This window comes from Stegostoma tigrinum, chromosome 13 (genome assembly GCF_030684315.1).
Source record: "Stegostoma tigrinum isolate sSteTig4 chromosome 13, sSteTig4.hap1, whole genome shotgun sequence".
In the NCBI taxonomy this organism is placed as follows: Eukaryota; Metazoa; Chordata; class Chondrichthyes; order Orectolobiformes; family Stegostomatidae; genus Stegostoma; species Stegostoma tigrinum.
Window position 1 is genome coordinate 11,830,299 of NC_081366.1, and position 22,534 is coordinate 11,852,832.

The 22,534-nt window shown below is 43.8% G+C and overlaps 1 protein-coding gene across 1 annotated transcript in view; it reads right to left on the minus strand.

Moving 5' to 3' along the window:
* The window catches only part of flt4 (fms related receptor tyrosine kinase 4), a 240,824-nt gene that overhangs the window by 56,496 nt on the left and 161,794 nt on the right, over window positions 1–22,534 (minus strand). The window contains exons 6-10 of the mRNA XM_059650520.1: window positions 21,395–21,531; window positions 18,762–18,930; window positions 16,599–16,716; window positions 12,043–12,218; window positions 4,999–5,164 (exon numbers count right to left, since the gene is read on the minus strand). Of these exons, the coding sequence (XP_059506503.1) occupies window positions 4,999–5,164; window positions 12,043–12,218; window positions 16,599–16,716; window positions 18,762–18,930; window positions 21,395–21,531 (766 nt within the window). The remainder of the gene's footprint in view (window positions 1–4,998; window positions 5,165–12,042; window positions 12,219–16,598; window positions 16,717–18,761; window positions 18,931–21,394; window positions 21,532–22,534) is intronic.

The window sequence follows — 22,534 nt, forward strand, 5'->3', positions numbered from 1 at the left end:
AGAGGGTGGTGGGAGGTGCCTTCTTGAATCATTGCAGTCCATTTGATGTAGGTAGATACGCAACGCCGTTAGGGAAGGAATTCCAAGACAGTGAAGGAATGGCAATACATTCTAAGTCAAGATAGTGAGTGAGTTGAAGGGGAACTTGCAAGTAATGGTGTTTCCACGTACCCTTGTCTTTGTGGAAAGTAATGGTTGTGCATTTGGCAAGTGTTGTTGAAGGAGCTTGGGGCAGCATGGTGGCTCAGTGGTTAGTGCTGCTGCCTCATAGCACTGGGGATCCAGGTTTGATTCCAGCCTCAGGCTGGAACAAACCCTGTGTGGAGTTTGCACATTCTCCCTGTGTCTGCGTGGGTTTCCTCACACAGGCCAAGGATGTGCCAGTGAGGTGGACTGGCCATGCTAAGTTGCCCCACAGTGTCTTGGATGGGAAATACAGGGGTGGGTGTGGGTGGGATTCTCTTCGGAGGATCGGTGTAGGGTTGATGGGCCAAATGGCCTGCTTCCATGTTGTAAGGATCCTATGAACCCTGGAGAAATTGTGCGGTCCATCTTGTACAGAGGACAAACTGCTGCAACTGACCATGAGTGGTGGAAGGAGTGAACATCTGTAGATTTGCTACCAATCAAGTGGGGTGTATTGTCCTGGGTGGTGTCAAGTTTGTAGGTTATTGGAGTTGCACTTGTCTACACAAGCAGGGAGTACTCCATCACTCCACCACTCTCTTAACCTGATCCCTTTAACTCTCAGAACTATAACCTCACTCTTGCTTGGAAACATTGAATGTTTTGGCCTCGACTGTTTCTGTGGCAGAGAATCCCACAGAGTCACCTCTTCCTGGGTGAAGACATTTCTGCTCATCTCAGTCCTAAATGGCCCAATCTGTAGCCTTACAGTGTGGACACCTGGTTCTAACTATCAGGATATGCTAGAAGGATCATCTCATATGGGCAATCTGCTGGGTGCATACTATGCACTACCAAACTGTCAGAGGGTGAGCTTGGTTGGCGAGGCGGCTAGTTTGTGGTGTATAGTGCCACCAACGGTGTGGGTTCAATCCCTATACCAGTTGTTGTTTCCATTTAGATTTCACCTTTTCAGCCTTGACCCTTACCTGAGTTATGGTAACCATCGGGCTAAACCACCACCAGCTCTCTCTCTGATGAGTCATTAGGGTTACCCTGCCTTTACCCTAAATGCTAGAGAAACACAACAGGTGGGGGTGAAATTAAAAAGGAAATTAAGAAAGCAAAGAGAAGGCATGAAAAAATATTGAGCTAGTAAAACCCAATGACACCCAAAATATTATATAAAGATATCAACAGCAAAAGGATAACCATTAAGGTCAGATGCGAAGTATCTCCAGCTCTTAAGAGAAGCAAGGGAGGAAATAATAGAGGTTCTGACCATCATTTTCCAATTCTCTGACTCCAGGCGTGGTATGAGAGGACAAGCTAACATTGCATTGTTGTTGAAACAAGAGGAGGTGATAGCCCTAGTAATTACAGATCAGTCAGCTTAACCTCGATGGGAATTTATTGGAAAAACACATTCCGAGGGTCAACATAAGTAGTAATTTGGAAAGAATGTATCACGGAAAGTCAGCATTAAGTTGCTAACAGAATAGCACGCCTGACCCAGTTGATTGATTTTTTTTTAAAAAGTAGTAACAAGGAGTTTCTATGAGGTTAGTAAATTTGATGTGGCCTACACAGATTTTAGTACAGCTTCTGAGAAAGCTTCAAGTAGCAGACTGATCAGAAAAACAAGAGCCATGAGACGCAAGGGAATAGAACAAGTGAATGCAAAATTGGCTCAGTGACAGAGGGATCTGGCAGGTCCCTGCTTTTTAAGTTTATATGTGGGAACTACGATTAAGAAGACTGCAGATAATACAAAAATGTTGTGGTTATTAGTGAGGAGGAAAACTGTATATTGTGGGAAGCTATCAATGGGTTGGTAAAGTAGGCAGACAAGTGATCCAATGGAATTGATTCCGGAGATGCATTTGTGAAAGACAAAAAAAAACGGTAAGAGGTTAACACCATAAATAGTAAGACATTGAAAAGTGTTAGAAGGGATAATAAAATATGGACAATTAGTCTTTCAAATTGCACTGACTAATTTGTAAATCTTGGACATTGGGATTAAGAGAAAGAAAAGCTAAAAATGAGCTGGGACACTTTAAAATGGCCATCAAAGTCACTGATATTCTCAGGAATATGAAAAGGACTGCGTAATGGACTGAAACAGGAAAAACTTTTTAACAGCGCTAGTCCACAGTGGAGGTGAGAAAAGAGATAAGTTGCCCTTCAGTGTGAGATGTTTGGAATGGGGCATGGAGCTTTGGGAGGGGTTGTGTATGGCGAAATACCTTGATTGAAGGTATTACTGGAACAAAGAGTTATATCCAAACTGCTTGTACGAAGAGCAGGTCTGACACTCAATCCTGCCCCATCACCTTTCATCCTTACTTGGTCAGGACTCCATGTGACTCCAGACCCACAGCAATGTGGTTGACTCTTGACTGTCCTCTGAAATGGCTGAACAAACCACTCAGTTCAAGGGCATTTAGAAATGGGCAATAAATGCTGGCCTGGCTGATGCTGTCCAATGCCATGAATGAATAAAAAAAATGTATTGTTCTTTCTTTGTCTCAAGAAAACTTTATTGCTTGGCTCCTTACTGTTTACAGCAAAACCTGGTCAAGATTCTGAACTGGGGAGCATTATAGACACTTGCAAAAAGGACTGAAGCCTTTGTCTTGATCAACCAAGGAGGTTAAACAGAGGGAACTGTTTTATCTTCTGTCACCTTGTTGTATCCAGTAGAAGATAGGGGCTTGGAAAGTTCCTTAGGAAATAGTGAACAGGTTGGGATGTGTTTTCCTTGGAACAGTGGAGGTCAAAAGGAGATTTATATGAGGTATATATACATTTATGGGGGGGTGGAGATTGAGAGGACAGGAAGGGATTTACCTTCAACAATAAAGAGGTTAATAATGAGGGGGCAGCGCGGTGGCTCAGCGGTTAGCACTGCTGCCTCACAGCGCCAGGGACCCAGATTCGATCCCACCCTTGGGAGACTGTCTGTGTGGAGTTTGCACATTCTCCCTGTGTCTGCGTGGGTTTCCTCTGGGTGCTCCAGTTTGCTCCCACAGTCCAAAGATGCGCAGGCTAGGTGGAATGGCCATGCTAAATTGCCCATTGTGTCCAGGCATGTGGAAATTAGGTGGGTTATGGGGGATGGTATAGGACTATGTGGACTTGTTGGGCCGAAGGGCCTGTTTCCACACTGTAGGGATTCTACGGTAACTCGGGACTACAGGGTAGTTGTCTGTCATTTTTCACCACTAGTTAATGGAGACTGGAATTCACTGACTGAAAGAGTTGTACAGGCAGAGGCATTAATTGTGATTAAAAAAGATTCTCGGGTGTGCACTTGAAGCGCTGTGAGGCACAGCGTTGTAAACTAAGCGCTGCAAAGTGCGATTAGGCAGGACAGCTTCTTTTTATAACCGACATAACAATATGGGCCAAATGGCCTCCTTTTCTAAGATGTGTTTTCTATGTAAAGCCCAGGCCAAGAGTCTGCCCTGTTTTGTTTAATCTGATGGGCAGAACACTTCAGGACGTGACTGAGACATAATCAATGTATTGAGGAGCCGAGTCTTGTCCCGGCGCTGTGTTAGAAGAAGTGAACAGGCAGCTTTGGAAAAACAGGAAGAAATCAAGAGTCAGGATTACTGCAGTATCATCTCAGCTTGAAACAAACAGTAATGTACTGGCAGAAAAAACAGTGTGAAAAATTCATTGCTGTGTCTGTTTCTTCACCAAATTGGCATTCAACAAAGTCTCTTAGCTATTAAAGGTCTGCTGTTGCTTTATCTAAAATAAATCAAACAATCCTTTCATAAAACACTCTTGACACAGACTTCAGCAACAACAATCAGTCTAATTGTTTGATTTATTTTGCCAGCTCTTAGACGTTTCAGATTTGTGGATTTAAGTTGAGGGAAGGTTCTGCAAAGATTTTTAGATCTGATGCCTGAAAGTGATTTTTTTTAAATCAAGGAATGAAATGCGCAGTGCGCTGTCAGACAATGTGTGGCTGTTCCATTGCCAGGTTCCTTACATTCAAAACCTCAAAACTGAAGGAGCTGAACTGGAAACTGCGGGGAAACGACAGAGATTTAGCACGCATGATCAGTGCTGTGAGTACATTCAAACTGAAATTCGAACTGGATCACTAATCCTCCCAATTAAAAAATAAGATGCCGCAATAGTTTCCAAGTCTGGAAAAAAGTAGTAGAAACAAAAAAATCAAAGATAAACAAAAGTGTTTCCACTCCTAAATCTTCTGTGCCCACTTGAGGAAGTTAGCAGAGGAATTCAACAGGCGATTTCAGGAATTCGATACAATGCAACAAATTGTCATGTTTGACTGAAATTCACTCCTTCAAGCAGACATTAGCAGGTTGGCTTTCAAATTCCATCAGGTCTTATAAAGCAATGAAATTAGTAAGTTAGAAGAACTCTTAATACAATTAAATGGAGGTTTATGAAACCAAATCTGGAGTATTGTGTATAGATGGATATAATTTACCCTTGAGGGAATGCAGCAGAGGTTCATTTCAGTGATTCCTGGGCTGAAGGGATTATCCTATGAGGAGAAATTGAGCAGAATGGGCCTGATTTCTCTGGCATTCAGACGAATAAGAGATGATCTCATTGAAATCTATAAAATGCTTGGATAGTTTGAAATGGGGGATATATAGAAACACATCTGTATGCAGTTTTCTAGGAGGGGTCTTACTGAAGCCCTGTGTAAATGCAGCAAGACCTCTGCATTTACAATAAGGCCTAACATTCCATTTACCTACCTAATAGCACGCTGTTGTGACAAACGGTTTGAAGGAGAGTGTAAGCTATTACAGACCCTGGTAACAAGGCCTGGGATTGTCTGCATGAGTTTAAATCACGATTCATGACACTTACAGGCTGCGGTAGGATTTTAGACCACAAGGCCCCCATGGCCTCCAGGACCATTGTATTTTCACAGGAGCGGGGATCCCATAGACGGTGCAGGTCAGTGTCTGGCGACTTCCACGGGGGTAGATGTTTGTCGGGGAAGCCACTTCCTTCTCGTGGATCTGAGGTGGGACTGTTGAAGGGAAAGAAAGAAGTAAGTACTTCAATGCAGTGTGTGTCAGTGTGAATGAGATGATGGCTCATAATTATTAGCCAGTGGAGAATCTGCAATATAGAATCTCTTCTTCTATATTGAAATCATCTCTGTATCCCCCTCCTTGACACAGATATACCTTTCTATATAACTCCCTTACCTTATATGACAAACCTCAATATATTACACTTCTTCCCTGATATATGATACACCCCTAAATATAACTGGCCTCCCAGACAGATTACAAACTCCTATGTATAACTCTTACATATAGGACACACCTTTTGTCATTCCAGTGAAGTCAATGAAATGGATTCTGTAAAGAAAAAATACATACCCACTTCAGTGTTTTCACATCTACCATGTCTTCACATCTGTTCCAGCGACTCCACCCCTATTTCAGCATCTTTACATCTGCCCCAATGCCATTACACCTACTCCAGTGTCTTCTTTATCAGTTAATATGCTTGAAATTGTACAGCAATTGGAACTGCAGTAATTTAGGCATATCTCATCAACAAATATAGAACACAGACTCCTAATAATTCACTCTGTAATGTCAGGAACTCAACCCACCCACTTAATCTCCTTTCACAGCCATAGTACATACGATCTTGTCAAGAGGGAATTTTTATCCTAAGTCACCGAAATTGGGAAACTTATGGGATTGGTTGGCGACTTGTTAGACTTTACATCACCAGACTGGGAAATGTTATTTTAAAATTAAATCTTGGGCCCTTGCTAGCTGAGTTCCACAACCTTGCATTGGCCCCTTGGATTAACGTTACCGATAGAAATTTAGCAGTAGCTTAATTTGGATACGTATAAAGGCAGAGCTGGCTTTCACTACATCAGTTACCTTGTTCTGAGGAAGGGTCACCGGCCCCAAAAGTATAACTCTGATCTTTGTCTTCACAGATGCTGCCACACCTGCTGAGCAACTTCTGTTTTTGTTCCTGATTTACAGCATCTGCAGTTCTTACGGTTTTTATATCAGTTACCTTGTTGATCAAAGCCACAATAGGAGCTGTGAACATTATTGCATCTTTGAAAGCTTGAAGTTTTGCATTTGGATTTGCTGCTCTTGTTTTTTTTCTGCCTGGGACTTGCATTTGAAACACAATGTATATTTCAGAACAACAAGCACAACTGTATTTTCAGTTATCTTTGAAGTACTTCAATTTTTCACAGATAACCTGATGACTCTGATGTGAGGAAGCTTAGGTTTCAAAACTAAAAGTTCAGTCAGTAGCTGCCCCTCAAAGTGACTCCGATACCTCCACCCCCTGCCTCAGCGGGCCATAGACACATCCATCCATGTGACAGGACTGACCCATATGACAGGACATCCCACTCATAGGTGACAGGGGTGACACTACCCTGCCTTCCCCCTGTAACCTTGCAAATTCTTCCTCTAATGATAATGATCCAATCCCTTTTGAAAACACCAGTTCATCCCTGCCTCCATCACAATCTCACAATGTGAAAAGGTTCAACATGCTACCGTTGTATTTTTTGCCAATTCCTTTAAATCTTTGCCCTCTAGCTCGTGATCCTTCCAACATTGAGAAAACAATTTTCTCCTCATCTACATGATTCCACACCCCCTTTTCAAAACACCCCACAATCTTCTCCTCTCCACCTATGTAACTGAAGTTTCTCATTCTCGGATCCATTCTCAGAATCTTTTCTGCACACTCTGTAGATATTACTAATTTTGTCCTATTGTTTCCTTACCACCAAGGTTAACTCTAGTTGCTAGATTTATATTTAGACCTTTTTTTGGAGCAAGGATGTCACATTTACAGTTCTACAGTCCTTTGGCACCTTCCCCACATCTAAAAATGTCTGGAAAATTGTGGTCACTACCTCTGCAATTTCCACTCATTTCCCTCAGCATCTTTGAATCCAACTCAACCAGCCTTGGTATCTTGTCAACTTTAAGTACAGCAGCCAAATTCAATAACTCTTCACTATTCATTTTTAAACCCTTCAAGAGTCTGAATGGCCTCCTTTCTCACTATGACCTAGGCCACATCTGTTTCCACCTCCCTGGCCCTACACTCATCCCTGGAACATCTGGCTAACAAGGACATCTGCGTCAGATTTCTAGTTATTGACTATAACTCTGCCTCCAATCTCTGAGACCTAGGCCTCTGCTCCCTCCTGCACAATTGGATCATTGACTCACAAACAGCAATCAATAAGGATAGGCAACAATGCTTCCTCCATGATAATCCTTAGTGCCTCCCAGGCTGCATTCTCGCCCCTTTACTGTACTCCTTACACACTCACGATTGTGTGGCCAGGTTCTATTCTAACTCTATTTACACATTTGCTGGTGATGCCTCCATAGTGGGTCAGGTTTTAGACAATGACAAGGTAGAGTGCAGGAAAGAGATAGACAGCTTAGTGGCATGGTGTAAAGACAACAGTCTGTCTCTCAATGTCAACCAAAGGAGCTGGTCATTGGCTTCAGGAAGCGGAGTGGAGGACACCCCCCCCTCTCTGTATCAATGGTACTGAGGTGGAGGTGTTTAAGAGTAAGTATCACCAACAATCTGCCCTGGTCCATCCACGTCAATGCTAAACTCAAGAAAGCACAACTCCTCTACTTCCTCAGGAGGCTAAGGAAATTCGGCAATTCCAAAATGACTCTTACCAATTTTTATAGATGCACCATAGAAAACACCTTGTCCGGATGCATCACAGCTAGGTACGGCAACTGCTCTGCCCATGACCAAAAGAAATTGCAGACAGTTGTGAATGCAGCCCGATCAATCACACAAACCAGCCTTCATTCCATTGACTGCACCTATACTTCCCAGTGCCCCAAGAAAGCAGCCAACATCATCAAAGACTCATCCCGCCCCGATTATACTCTCTTCCACCCTCTTCCATCGGGCAAAAGATACAAAAGTTCGAAAACATGTACCAACAGATTCAAGAACAGTTTCTTCCCAGCTGTTATCAGACTTTTGAATGGACGTCTCATGTATTAGAATTGATCTTTCTCTGTACATTTTCTGTAGCTGTAACACTACATTCTACATTTTGTTTTATTACCCTGCTGTACTACGTATGGTTCAATCTCAGTAGAAGTGATAACAATCAAATCAAATTGAACTAAATCCTTCGTAAAGTTGGATGCCAAGTATTCATTCAATATTTCAGCTATGCACCCCCACCATTTTAAATGCTTTTTGTTAACTAATTGCCTCACTGCTCCCCTACTGTCTTATTACTAGTTATATGCCTGCAGGAACGTTTTGTACTCCTTTTCATGTGAATTGCCAGTCTCCTTTCATACTCTCACTTTGTTTTTCTTATTTCTTGCTCAATTCCCCTCTGAATCTTCTATATTTGACACGATTCTCAATTGATTTATCCACTTGAAATCTGTCATAAGGAAATATTTGCTGCTTCATCTTACTCTCCCTCAGTTTTGCCATGCAAAGAGCTCTGGATTTGTTTGCCTGTCTTTCTCCTTCATAGGAATATATCTTGACTATACTAGAACTATCTCTTCATTAAAGGCAGCCCATTGTCCAGTTATTGCAATATCTGATTCATCGTTAGTTCTGATTTATTGGGAAGGATCTATTTTTACCCCATTGAGTTTGGCTTGTCCCATTTAGTTGTTGCTGCCCTAGATTGTTACGTATCCTTTTCCAAAGCTAACACAATCATCACTGTCCTCTAAATATTCCCCCAATTGATCCACTTGGTCCAGTTTATTCTCAGCAACCAGTTCTACTTGGAAATGCCTCCTTTCTCCTTGTTGGAAACATACTGGTGCAGCAAATACTCCTGAACTCTCAACTCTTGCCTTCTTTTGTGCTTTACACTACTGCTGTCTATATATTTGGAATCCCTACAGTGTGAAAAGCAGGCCATACAGCCCATCGGGTCCACACTGACCCTCTAAAGAGCATCCCACCTTCCTGACCCTGTCCCTGCATTTCCCATGGCTAACCTACCTAGCCCATACATCCCTGGACACTGCGGGCAATTTAGCATGGCCAATCCGCCTAACCTGCACATCTTTGGACTGTGGGAGGAAATCGGAGCACCTGGAAGAAGCCCATGCAGACACAGGGAAACAAAAACAGGAATTGCTAGAAAAGCTCAACAGGTCTGGCAGCATCTCTGGGGAGAAATTAGGTATGGGGAGAATGCGCGAGTTTTACACTGACGGTCAGAACAACTACTGTCTTTCCATGATAAATAATCTAAAGTTCTTGCACTATAGGCAATACTGAACAATGCTATTTTACCTCATTTTCTGTTTTTTAGCTGTAGCCAAACAAATTCTGTCTGTTAGAGATGATGGGAACTGCAGACGCTGGAGAATCCAAGGTAACAAAGTGTGGAGCTGGATGAACACAGCAGGCCAAGCAGCATCTCAGGAGCACAAAAGCTGACGTTTCGGGCCTTGACCCTTCATCAGAGAGGGGGATGGGGAGAGGGAACTGGAATAAATAGGGAGAGAGGGGGAGGCGGACCGAAGATGGAGAGAAAAGAAGATAGGTGGAGAGGAGAGTATAGGTGGGGAGGTAGGGAGGGGATAGGTCAGTCCAGGGAAGACGGACAGGTCAAGGAGGTGGGATGAGGTTAGTAGGTAGGGGATGGAGGTGCGGCTTGAGGTGGGAGGAGGGGATGGGTGAGAGGAAGAACAGGTTAGGGAGGCAGAGACAGGCTGGGCTGGTTTTGGGATGCATTGGGGGAAGGGGAGATTTTGAAGCTGGTGAAGTCCACATTGATACCATTGGGCTGCAGGGTTCCCAAGCGGAATATGAGTTGCTGTTCCTGCAACCATTGGGTGGCATCATTGTGGCACTGTAGGAGGCCCATGATGGACATGTCATCTGAAGAGTGGGAGGGGGAGTTGAAATGGTTTGCGACTGGGAGGTGCAGTTGTTTATTGCGAATCGAGTGGAGGTGTTATGCAAAGCGGTCCCCAAGCCTCCGCTTGGTTTCCCCAATGTAGAGGAAGCCACACCGGGTACAATGGATACAGTATACCACATTGGCAGATGTGCAGGTGAACCTCTGCTTAATGTGGAATGTCATCTTGGGGCCTGGGATAGGGGTGAGGGAGGAGGTGTGGGGGCAAGTATAGCATTTCCTGCGGCTGCAGGGGAAGGTGCCGGATGTGGTGGGGTTGGAGGGCAGTGTGGAGCGAACAAGGGAGTCACGGAGAGAGTGGTCTCTCCGGAAAGCAGACAAGGGTGGGGATGGAAAAATGTCTTGGGTGATGGGGTCGATTGTAGATGGCGGAAGTGTCGGAGGATGATACGTTGTATCCGGAGGTTGGTGCGGTTGTGTGTGAGAACGAGGGGGATCCTCTTTGGGTGGTTGTGGCAGGGACAGGGTGTGAGGGATGTGTTGCGGGAAATGCGGGAGACACGGTCAAGGGCGTTCTCGGCCACTGTGGGGGGAAGTTGCGGTCCTTGAAGAACTGGGATTCTGTCTGTTTATTTTGTTGCTGTATCCTAGTAAGGGTCACCGTAGGTGAAACCTGTAGCCCAGTGAGAATTGCTTCAGAGATAGTAGGAACAGGTGCGTGTGTGCGTGTGTGTGTGTGTAACTCATACCCTGGTGAGGGAGAGTGTATGTACCATGTGGGACCTTATCAAAAGCCTTGCTGATGTCCAGTAGAATATGTCAAATGCATTGCCCCCATGTACACACCTTATAATCCTCTCCAATATGTCCTGGCTTAAAAATCTCTACTGGATGCATTTTAAGAATTCTGCTCCCTCTAAATTTTTCATACTCTGCTACCCCAGATAATGTTGGAGAACTTGAATTCTCACATGATCAGCACCCTATCACTTGTACACTTCTCTGAAACTTGCCTATGTAAGTGCACTCTATTTCTCTCACACTGTGAGAAGGCCAACTGTACTCTCCCAACAATGTGACTACTCCTGTTTGGTTTTTAATTTCTACCCACATGGCATCATTTGTGGAGCCTCTGAAAATGTCATCCCTCTTTACTGCTGTAATTGATTTCCAGTTCAATACTGCAACACCCCCTTCTCTTTTACGGCACAGTGCCTCAGTGGTTAGCACTGCTGCCTCAAGGTGCCAGGGAGCCAGGTTCGATTCCAGCCTCAGGCGACTGTCTGTGTGGAATTTGCACATTCTCCCCGTGTCTGCGTGGGTTTTCTCCGGGTGCTCCGGTTTCCTCCCACTGTCCAAAGATATGCAGGTTTGCATGGGTTGATAAATTTTCCATTGTGTCCAGAGGCTGATGGGGTAACCAAGGGAAATGCAGGGTTATGGGAATAAGTTGGGTTTGGACGGGATGTTCTTTGGAGAGTCAGTGTGGAGTTGATGGGGTGAATGGCCTGCTTCTACACTGCAGGGATTCTATGATTTTTACCTCCTTCCAGTTTTGCCCGAGCACTACTTATTCTGGAATATTGAACTATCAATCATGGCCCCCTCTCAACCATGTCTCAGGAATAGCAATGACATCATTCTACATGTTTTAATTTGGGGCTTGTTCATTCGATTCTTGCTGTAAAATAAATACCATCCTGCCTTTGCTAAACTCCCTTGTGCCTTCGCTGGCTTATAATTTCTATGCCTTCCTGCCTCTTCTAAGTCTGGTAATGCCTCTTTCTCTGCTGAACCTTCTCACAGGATATCACCCTGATACACCAGCATGAAGCAGTATGTGTGGAACCTATGCCCCAGAGTGACACTGTACACCAGGAGGAGAACAGACATAATGCTGTTGATGAAGGCGTAAAATACAGAGGCTGGACGTGGCAGCTGAATCCAAAGTAATTAGGAACTAATCAGATCATTCTTGTTTTGCAAGAGAATTCTCACTGGTGTTTTACCATTGACCACCAGCTGCAGATGGAGTTGCTCCTCTAGTTTGGCTTTACTGTTTCGTAGCACTATGGTGTAGTTCCCTGCTTCCTGCTCAGTCACATCCCCGATCACCAAACCCGATGATGTAAGCTTCACCTTGTTAAAGGATGGACTTTTACTGATAAATTTTCCATTTTTGTACCTGAAACAAAACACACATCAAGTGGTTATTTTCAACTTACCAATGAGGGAGACAGGTTTTGAGAGAGAGCGAAGGAGAGAAAAGATGGAGGGAGTAGAAAAGACAAAAGAGATAAGGTCAGAAGTGGGAGGGGAGAAGAAGGAGGACAGAGTTAGAAGCGGAGGAGGTGAAAGAGGGGGAAGAAGCGGTGGGAGAGGACAGAGATTAGGGATAGGTATGAAGTTATTCACATTGGTAGTAAAACAGAAAGGCAGAATATTTCTTAGATGTTGAGAGGTTGGGAAGTGAGTGTGTCCAAATAAGCCTGGATCTCTTTGTACATGAGTCTCTTAAAGTTAAAATGCATATGTAGCAAATAATTAGGGAAGGAAATAATATGTTGGCCTTCATTGCAAGGGGGTTTGAGTAATGGGGAAAAAGTGCTTTGCTACAGTTGTATACAGCCATGGTAAGACCTCACATGGAGCATTATACAGAGTTCTGGGTCACTTATCTAAGAAAGGATATATTTGCCATAGAAGGAACGCGATGCAAGTGTTCACCAGGTGGATTGTCTTATGAAGACAGATAGCTGGACAGGGTCTGTATGAAAATTGAGAGGTGATGTCATTTGAAATTATAAAATTTTTGGATGGGGTAGGTGTGGATAAGATGGTGGGGTGGGTGTAGATAAGGTGTCTCTCCTGACTTGTGCATCTTAAACCACGGAAATAATCCCTGTAATGCTTGACGTTTTATGTCTGACTATCTATCTATCTATCTATTTATTTTTACAGTAAGAAGACTATAGTGCCGAAACTTATAAGTTATTTCTTTACTTCTACTTCTTCTTTACTTTTCTACTTCTGCAACTAAGATTACGTACCTAAGTACTTCGTACTTAAGTACTTGGCCCAATGAGACTGTTCCACCATTCTCTGCGATCATGGTTGATCCTATTTCAATGCTCAATACAGGGGGTCCATAATTTTCAAACGTCTGATTTATGAATGTCAGAGATAGTAAGAACTGCTGATTCTAGAGTCAGAGGTAACACAGTGTGGAGCTGGATGAACACAGCAGGCCAGGCAGCATCAGAGGAGCAGGACAGTTGACATTTCTTTTCTGGAGAAGGGTCCCAACCTGAAAAGCCAACTTTCCTGCTTGCCTGATGATGCCTGGCGAGCTGTGCTCCTCCAGCTCCAAACTGTGTTATGAATGTGATCCCTATACAGGGATGTAATTTTAAACATCCAGCTTATTAACATTTCCTGTAGTTACAAATGGCTATTTTATATTGCCCTGCATTATGTTCTAACATGCGTACAAATCGACTTGCGAACAATGACTGAACTTGTTGAGACTCAGGGTCTGCCTGTACTCCTCATATCCCTTGATACCTTGAGCCTCAAGAAATATACATATTAATTTGTTCAAGATATTCAGTGGCTCTGCTTCACAGCTTTCAGGGTTAGAGAATTCCACAGGTTCACCAACCTCTAGATGAAGAATGTTCGCCTCACCCCCATCAAATATGATCTCCCTGTATCCTGAGGCCATGGCACCTTGTTCTGGATGCTCCTGGTTGGAGGAAACATCACCCCAGCACCCAGTCAGTCCAGCCCTGTCAGATATTTATATGTTTCAATGAGATCTATTCTCCTGCTTCCAAAGTCTGGTGAATACAGACTGAATCTTACCTAGCACACCAAAGCTGCCACCCAAAAAAATCAAGCAGCATCAGAGGAGCAGGAAGGCTGACGATTTGGGCCGCAACCCTTCTGAAGAAGGGTCTAGGCCCGAAATGTCGGCCTTACTGCTCCTCTGATGCTGCTGGGCCTGCTGTGTTCATCCAGCTCTGCATCTTGTTATCTCAGATTATCCAGCATCTGCAGTTCCTACTATCTCTCACCCCAAAAAATCAGTTTGGTGACCCTTCACTTTAGACTGAAATGAGGGGGACTTGTTTTATGTAGAAAGTGGTGAATCTTTGGAATTGCCTTGCCCAGACAGCTGTGGAGGCTCATTCATTGAGTATGTTCAAGTCAGAAATTGATAAATTCTTGGCTTTCAATGACATCAAGGGCAATAACTATCACTGGAGGGAATGTAATGCGAGAGTAATGGGGCTAAAGGCCGTTAAGTCCCCTGGACCTTACAAGTTGCATCCTGGGATTTTAAACAAAGGTAGCTACAGAGATCATGGATGCACTGGTAGAAATAATCCCAGAATCCTTGGATTCTTGAAAAATGAAGAGGATTGGAAAACTGCCAATGTAACACCACGGTTTAAAAATGGAAGGAGACAAATAACAGGTAATTCTAGGCTAGTTAGTGTGAGATCTGTTATTAGGAAATGTTAGAGTTTATTATGAAGGATATAATAGCAAAGCATTTAGAAATATGTAATATGATCAAATACATGGCTTCGCGAAAGGAAAATCATGTCTGACAAATTCATTAGAACTTCTAAGCAGGTATTAGGCAGGATGGACTTAGGGCAAAGTAATGACTATAGTACAAATGAATTTCCAAAAAGGCATTTGATAATTACTACAATTAAGGCTGCTTACTGAGAAAAGAGCCAATGGTGTTAGGTTAGTGTATTAGCATGGAGAGAGGATTGTGTAATTTTTAGAAGACAGAGAGTTGGGATAAGGGGGCAGGACATTTTCACATTGGCAATCTGTAACAAGTGGAGTGCTGCAGGGATCAGTGCTGGGGACATAATTATTTACATATTGTACATTACTGTTTTGGTTGAGGAAAGTGACTATCCTGTAGCCATATTTACAGATGGCACTAAAAATATGTGGGAATATGAATGGATGACACGAGGCATCTGCAGAGGAGTATAGAGAGGTTAAGTAAGTGGCAGATAGAATATATTATGGAAAATGTCAAGTTACACACTTTGGCAAGAAGATTAGAGGAGTTGAATAATATTTAAAAGAACGAGAACTGGGGTTCCTCATGAATGAATCCCAAAACGTTAGCTTACAAGTTCAGGAGGTAACAGCAAAGGTAAATGGAAATTTGGCCTTTACTTCAAAGACAGTTGAATGTAAAAATAAAGAGGTCCTGCTGAAATTATACAAGGCATGGGTCAGAACACGATGACAATTTTAGTTCCTTGTCTAGCGGTGCCACCACTGTTAATCCAGAGACCCAAGTAATGATCTGGTAACCTGGGTTCGACTCCCACCATGACAGAAGATGGATAACGAAGTGTGGGGCTGGATGAACACAGCAGGCCAAGCAGCATCTTAGGAGCACAAAAGCTGACGTTTTGGGGCCCGAAACATCAGCTTTTGTGCTCCTAAGATGCTGCTTGGTCTGCTGTGTTCATCCAGCCCCACACTTTGTTATCTTGGATTCTCCAGTATCTGCAGTTCCCATTATCTCTGATGACAGAAGATGGAATTTGAATTCAATAAAAATCTGGAATTAAGAGTCTAATGAAGATCATGAATTACTGTTGATTGTTAGAAAAACCATCTGATTCACTAACATCCTTTATGTAAGGAAATCTGCCATCCTTACCTGGTCTGGCCTACATGTGACTCCAGACCCACAGCAATGTGGTTGCCCCTCAACTCTCCTCTGGGCAATGAGGTTCGGGCAATAAATACTGGCCTAGCCAGCAATGCCCTCGTCTGGTGAATAAATGAAACAAACTAAGGAAAGTATAACTTACTAAGTTATGAAGCATTGGAGGCAGTTCAGAAAAAGTTCAGTAAATTGATCCCAAGTACAGAGGGATTTTCCAGGAGTGAGGTTGCATAGGCTGAGCTTGTATTCATTGTTGTTTGGAAAAAGGAGGTGACGTTCTTAAAAACATATATAAGATTCTGGGGGTGGAGTTTGGGGGGGTAGGTTTGGTGGCTTTGATAGGGTATTTAGAGGTTGTTTCCATTTATGGGACAGTCTACAATCATGGGGCATAATCTCAGAGTAAGGGGTCATCCAGAGACGAAGACTTCCTTCTCCTCTCAGAAGGGTGCGGATCTGAGGAATTGTTGGTGGGGTTGGGAGGGGTGTGCGGTATTCAAAACTCAGATGGACAGATCTTTAAGTAGTGAGGAGGTCAAGGGTTATGGGGAAAAGGCAGGAAAGTGGAGTTTGGACGATAGTCCAACCATCTCATAGAAAGGTGGTGCAGTCCAGGCAGATTGAATGGCCTCCTCCTGTTCCCATGAAAGACAGTGGAGGAGGAATGAAGAAAGGAGAGGAGAAGGGTTAAACAAATATAAATTTAAAGGTGATATTCGTGAAAGAATAAGATAACGCTTATTTACAATCAGGAAAGTGTAAAGAAATAAAAATGAACATTCAGTTGATGGAAGCGTAAAGATTTTCTTGATTCACATTGCAGTCTGAGCTTTTCCTGGCCGTACTCACAGTTTGATCTCAGGTTTGGGATAGGCTCGGAACCTCAGAGGGAGATACACATTCTTCTGTCCCACTGTTGCCTCAATGATGGGGTTCTTATCATAATTCACATGGATGAAAGGCTTTTCTGGATAAAGTGGGAAAAGAAGAGACATCAAGAAGAGAACAAATCCGCAAAACACCAGTGAAGCTTAATCTGGAGTTACCCAGTGCAGTAGCTACACAAACAGAAGTAGCTACACTTCCAAACTGTTTGTGTAGCATGAGTTGCTTTTGAAAGAAAAATAAACAAACTTGCAATAATAGAGTAATAATACATGACTTTTTGCTGTCACGTAGTGTCAGTTGGAGATTAGTTAGTAGCGTGGTTTAAGCTAGAAGACGTCAAAACTCCAGGTTGACAATCTCAGTACTGTACCGAAGTACTGTCAGAGGGCCACTACTGAGGGAGCTCACCATTCTCAGCAGGTCAACACTGAACAAGTACACCACTGTCAGAGGGTCAGAACTGAGGGGGTGCCGCACTGTCAGAGGGTCAGTACTGAGGGAGTGCTGCACTGTCAGAGGGTCAGTACTGAGGGAGCGTCGCACTGTCAGAGGGTCAGTACTGAGGAAGTGCCGCACTGTCAGAGGGTCAGTACTGAGGGAGTGCTGCACTGTCAGAGGGTCAGTACTGAGGGAGCATCGCACTGTCAGAGGGTCAGTACTGAGGGAGTGCTGCACTGTCAGAGGGTCAGTACTGAGGGAGTGCCGCACTGTCAGAGGGTCAGTACTGAGGGAGTGCCGCACTGTCAGAGGGTCAGTACTGAGGGAGTGCCGCACTGTCAGAGGGTCAGTACTGAGGGAGTGCCGCACTGTCAGAGAGTCAGTACTGAGGGAGTGCCGCACTGTCAGAGGGTCACTACTGAGGGAGTGCCACACTGTCAGGGGGTCAGTACTGAGGGAGTGCTGCACTGTCAGAGGGTCAGTACTGAGGGAGTGCCGCACTGTCAGAGAGTCAGTACTGAGGGAGTGCCGCACTGTCAGAGGGTCGGTACTGAGGGAGTGCCGCACTGTCAGAGGGTCAGTACTGAGGGAGTGCCGCACTGTCAGAGGGTCGGTACTGAGGGAGTGCTGCACTGTCAGAGGGTCAGTACTGAGGGAGTGCCGCACTGTCAGAGGGTCAGTACTGAGGGAGTGCCGCACTGTCAGAGGGTCAGTACTGAGGGAGTGCCGCACTGTCAGAGGGTCAGTACTGAGGGAGTGCTGCACTGTCAGAGGGGCAGTACTGAGGGAGTGCCGCACTGTCAGAGGGTCAGTACTGAGGGAGTGCCGCACTGTCAGAGGGTCAGTACTGAGGGAGTGCCGCACTGTCAGAGGGTCAGTACTGAGGGAGTGCTGCACTGTCAGAGGGGCAGTACTGAGGGAGTGCTGCACTGTCAGAGGGGCAGTACGGACGTAACAGAGCACTTTCAGCAGTCAGTTCTGATGGACTACTGCATTACTTGCTAGTTAGTACTGAGGATGCTTTTCATTAATAAAGGCACAGTACTGAGGGAGAAATTCATGACTGCAGAGGAAGTGCTGAGGGTGTGACGCACTGGTGAAATGCTGTGCCAAGGGCATGATGTATTAGCTCAGGTGCAATATTGAGGCAGCGTTGCAATATTTTAGGAACAGTGCTCAGAACACGATGCCTCAGTATTGTCCCTGCATCACTGCAATGTTTTGCTGGCAGAAAAGATTTTAAACTGATGCCTGCCTGGTCTCTCTGTTGGCTGTTAAAGACACAACGGCAGCATTTCAAACAAATCAGTGGGACAATATCTCGCCTGCACTACCCCCACTCTGCTGTCCTAGCCAATATTTATCCTTGAACCATCATCATTAGGGCAGATGATCTGGTGACCATATTGGTGACCTGCTGTTGTGCAGTCTTGCCAAATGCAAATGTGCAGTTGCATTTCCTCTACATAATGGTGACCACACTTCACTCCATTGGCTGCGAAGTGGTTTGAGACTTGATGAAATTCTGAAGCTCGCTGTGTAAACTGCAGGCTGTAGGTTGTTATGGAAGAAGGGGATTCCTTCCTTCCCAAGTGATGACACACACTCTCCAATCACGTGCAAAGAGGGTTAAACATTACTCAGCGGAGCCCCAACGTGGGGAATGGGCAGGCCGTATTTTCTTACCATGCACAATGACCTCTGCTGTTCTCTCTTTAATGTCGAAGCCGTTATTGGCTCTGCAGATGTAGGTGCCCCCCTCCGCCATTGTTATGTTATTTATGATGAGAGTACTGCTCAGTTCTAACCCTTCGTTCAGCTCACGTTTTTGCGATGAAATCACTGGTCGATCAGCCTAGGCCAGGTTAAAAACAGACAAAACACATCATTCAGCAACTCACCGAGACAGCCAAAGTGTCCAGAAATACCACAGAGGCACCAATTATTAAAGAAAGTACCTGAGGGGTTTCTTTGGAAGTAAACAATCCACCTCCTTGAGCCTTGTTGCCCCCATTGAATGAGACTTTGATCTGTACCCTAACTCTGTGTAGTTGTGATGGTGCCATAATATGTAGTAGGTTAGCTGGTGAAAAGCCAACCACGTTCACTCACTGACCTCCAGTTTCAACAGCATTTATGTAATGTAGTGTTTCCTGATTATTTTATTGTCTTCATTATTTCATGAGATATGGGTGTCACAAGCAAAACCAGCGTGGTCGCCCATCCCCATGGTTCTTAAACTGAGTGGTTCATAAGGGCCATTTCAGAGGGTCCTTAAGGGTCATCCTCATTGCTGTAGGTCTGGAGTCACGTGCAGCCCAGATCAGGTAAGGATGGAAGATTTCCTTACTTAAAGGATGTTAATAAACCAGATGGACTTTTAATCAAAGAAAGTTGTCATGGTCACCATTTTATATTCCAGATGTATTCAATGAATTGAAATTCCATCTGCCTCTCTGGTGAGATTTGAACCCATGTCTCCAGAGAATTAGTCTTGGCCTCTGGATTATTACTCCTTCCATTTTTATTTTCGTTTAAGAACTAAGACTATCCAAATCCTCACGATAGAAGCAGGGAGGGTGGTGAAACTAGAACTAGGGGGCTTAGCCTCAAAATTAGGGGGAGCTGATTTAGGACAGATTTGAGGAGGAACTTCTTCACCCAAAGGATTGTGAGTCTGTGGAATTCCTTGCCCAGTGAAGCAGTTGAGGCTGCCTTGTTGAATGTTTTTAAGGCAAAGATAGATAGATTTTTGAACAGTAAAGGATTAAGGACATGCAAGCTGCTAAGCGAAGCTGAGCCTACAAAAAGATGGGTCATGATCTTTTAAACAGCAGAGCAGGCTTACTAGGCCAGATGGCCAACTCCTGCTCCTATTTCTTGTGTTCTTATGTAAAATGTTTATATCTTCCCCACAGCACACATTCCTGCTTGGCTCCGTACCATCTGCAAATTTGGGAATATTGCATTTTTTTCTCCTTGTCCAGATATTTTTGAACAACCTTTTCAGATCTGTCATGAAACACCTTTGGAGCGGTTGGGAGTTAACTTCAGATCTTCTGGGACTGAGGCAGGGTCACTACCCATGCACCATAACAGCCCTTTAACCCGTTAATAGCTTAGCTCTGACTTTAACTCTACACTGCATTTTTCTCAATCAACCCTGTCCCTACCAGAGTAAATTGATTTTCTTAACTATCCTATCAAATTTCTTAAACACCTCATTAGATCACCCTTTAATCTTTATTCTCTATATTTGAAGGGCTAGGTTTAAGATAATAGACAGGAGGTTTATGGAGAACTGTTTTTCTCCCAGCGTGTCGGGTATTTGTAGCTCATTGTTTGAAAGAATGGTAAAGGTGAGAACCAACACACATTTAAGAAATATTTAGTTGAACACTTGAAATGATATGGGTCAAATGCAGTGAATGGACATGATGGGCTGAAGGGTCTCCTTCTGCACTGAAAATCTCTGTAACTTTATTGCTATTCCTTCACGACATGCTGAGTTTAAGCAGCTTGCCCTCATAATTAGAGACAGAAAAGCTGCAGATGCTGGGATCCAAGGTAGACAACCAGGAAGCTGGAAGAGCACAGCAAGCCAGGACTGAAGAAGGGTAATGCCAGAATAGTTGACTGCTCCTTTCCTCCAGATGCCGCCTGGCCTGCTGTGTTCTTCCAGCCTCCTGTTCATTTGCCTTCATAATGGTTATTTAGAGTTGCACATATTGTGACTTGCCCAGTGCAGTGTTGAATGAAAACAATGTCATTCACCAGTGGTAGATTCTAGCTCTATCTTGAACCTAGGTATTTAGACAGGCAATGGAGCAAAATCCTGGAACTTGACGGAAGCCAATAAATTCTTGTGGTTCGTCATTCAGCCTCTGTTTCAACTCCCTCTCCGTTACAATGACAGCGTAGTACTGCAACCCTAATAAATATTTTCAGTGTGCCTGAAATGATGGAATCCTAAAATTATCTGAACTGGCAAAGTTATTAAGGCACTCACATCTGGGAATCTTATTAAATTGATTTAATTATCGGTCACTGAATTGCAAACAGCATCTTTGCAGTCAATTCCAGTGCAAATGGCAAATGGTCAGCTGTCTTTTTCCAACAGAACCATTGTGCACAATGAGTGTGAACGGTGTGCATGCTGGGAATGGGACCTCAGGAAGTCCCTCCTCTGGTTCGATATTCCATATCAAATTCTCAAGGCCAATTTAGGTTTGGGGAACAAATGCTGGCCTTGTCAGCGATGCTTATAAATGAATGCAAAATAACAAACAGGCCACAAAACTTGAAACTTGCCACCTTACCATTTTTCTCGGGTACTCCCACTGAAAGTCAACGACCACATTGAATTCTGCCTCGACAATGCAGTTCAGTACCAACTTTTTCCCTGCCACCAGTTCTGTGTGATTCGGTTTCAGTGTAAACTTGTATATCAGTTGTCCTTTGGGAAAAAAAAACAGATTGGGAACAAGAGCCAGATCCCATGGTTAAAAAATATTTTGGTCAAGATCAAAATAAAAACCGAAAGAACTGCGGATGCTGTAAATCAGGAACAAAAACAGTAGTTGCTGGAAAAACTCAGCAGGTCTGGTCCTGAAACGTTAACTCTGACTTTTTTTTTCTCCACAGATGATGCCAGGCCTGCTGAGCTTTTCCAGCAACTACTGATTTGGTCAAGATTAGGCTGTTTTGGCTCTGGTAATGCGTAATGAGGCAGCTTTAACAAATGATCCCAAAGTAATTGGTCCCCAAGGAAACAGTAACCATAACGTAGTGGAATTTAGCATTCAGTCTGAGAAGGAGAAACTTGGGTTGGAGTCAACTGTGCTAAACCTAAATCAGGATAATTCTAAAGGAATGAAGGTAGGGTTGGCTGAGGTGGACTGAGAAAGGAAATTAGCAGAAAAGATGGTTGATCAACAATGACCACATTTAACAAAATAGTTAATTACTCATAACGATGATAATAACCAAGTGAGGAAGAAGGATTCTAGGAAGGGTATACACTGACCATGGTTAACCAAAGTAGTTAATCATAGCATCAAACTGAAAGGACAAACAAACAATGTGGCAAAGTTTAAAGGAAAGTTTTAAAAATGAATAAAAGATGATCAAAAAAGATACAGAAAACACTTTGACAGCAAACCTCTGTGTAATATTAAAAATGGATAGTAACAGCTTCATCGAATATAGAAAATGAAAGGCAGAGGCCAAGGTGAGCATCGATCACTTAGAGAATGAAGCTGGGGAAACAATAATGGGGAACTGACAGAGGAGTTGAATAAATAAGTCGCAGCCGTCTTCATGTTAGAGGACACTGATAGCTTTCTAAAACTACTAGATGATCTGGGACAAAACAGCAGGAAGAAGAAAATATGATAACTATCAGTAGAGAAAAAGTACAAGAGATACTAACAGTGCTAAAGACTACTAGGTCCCATGGA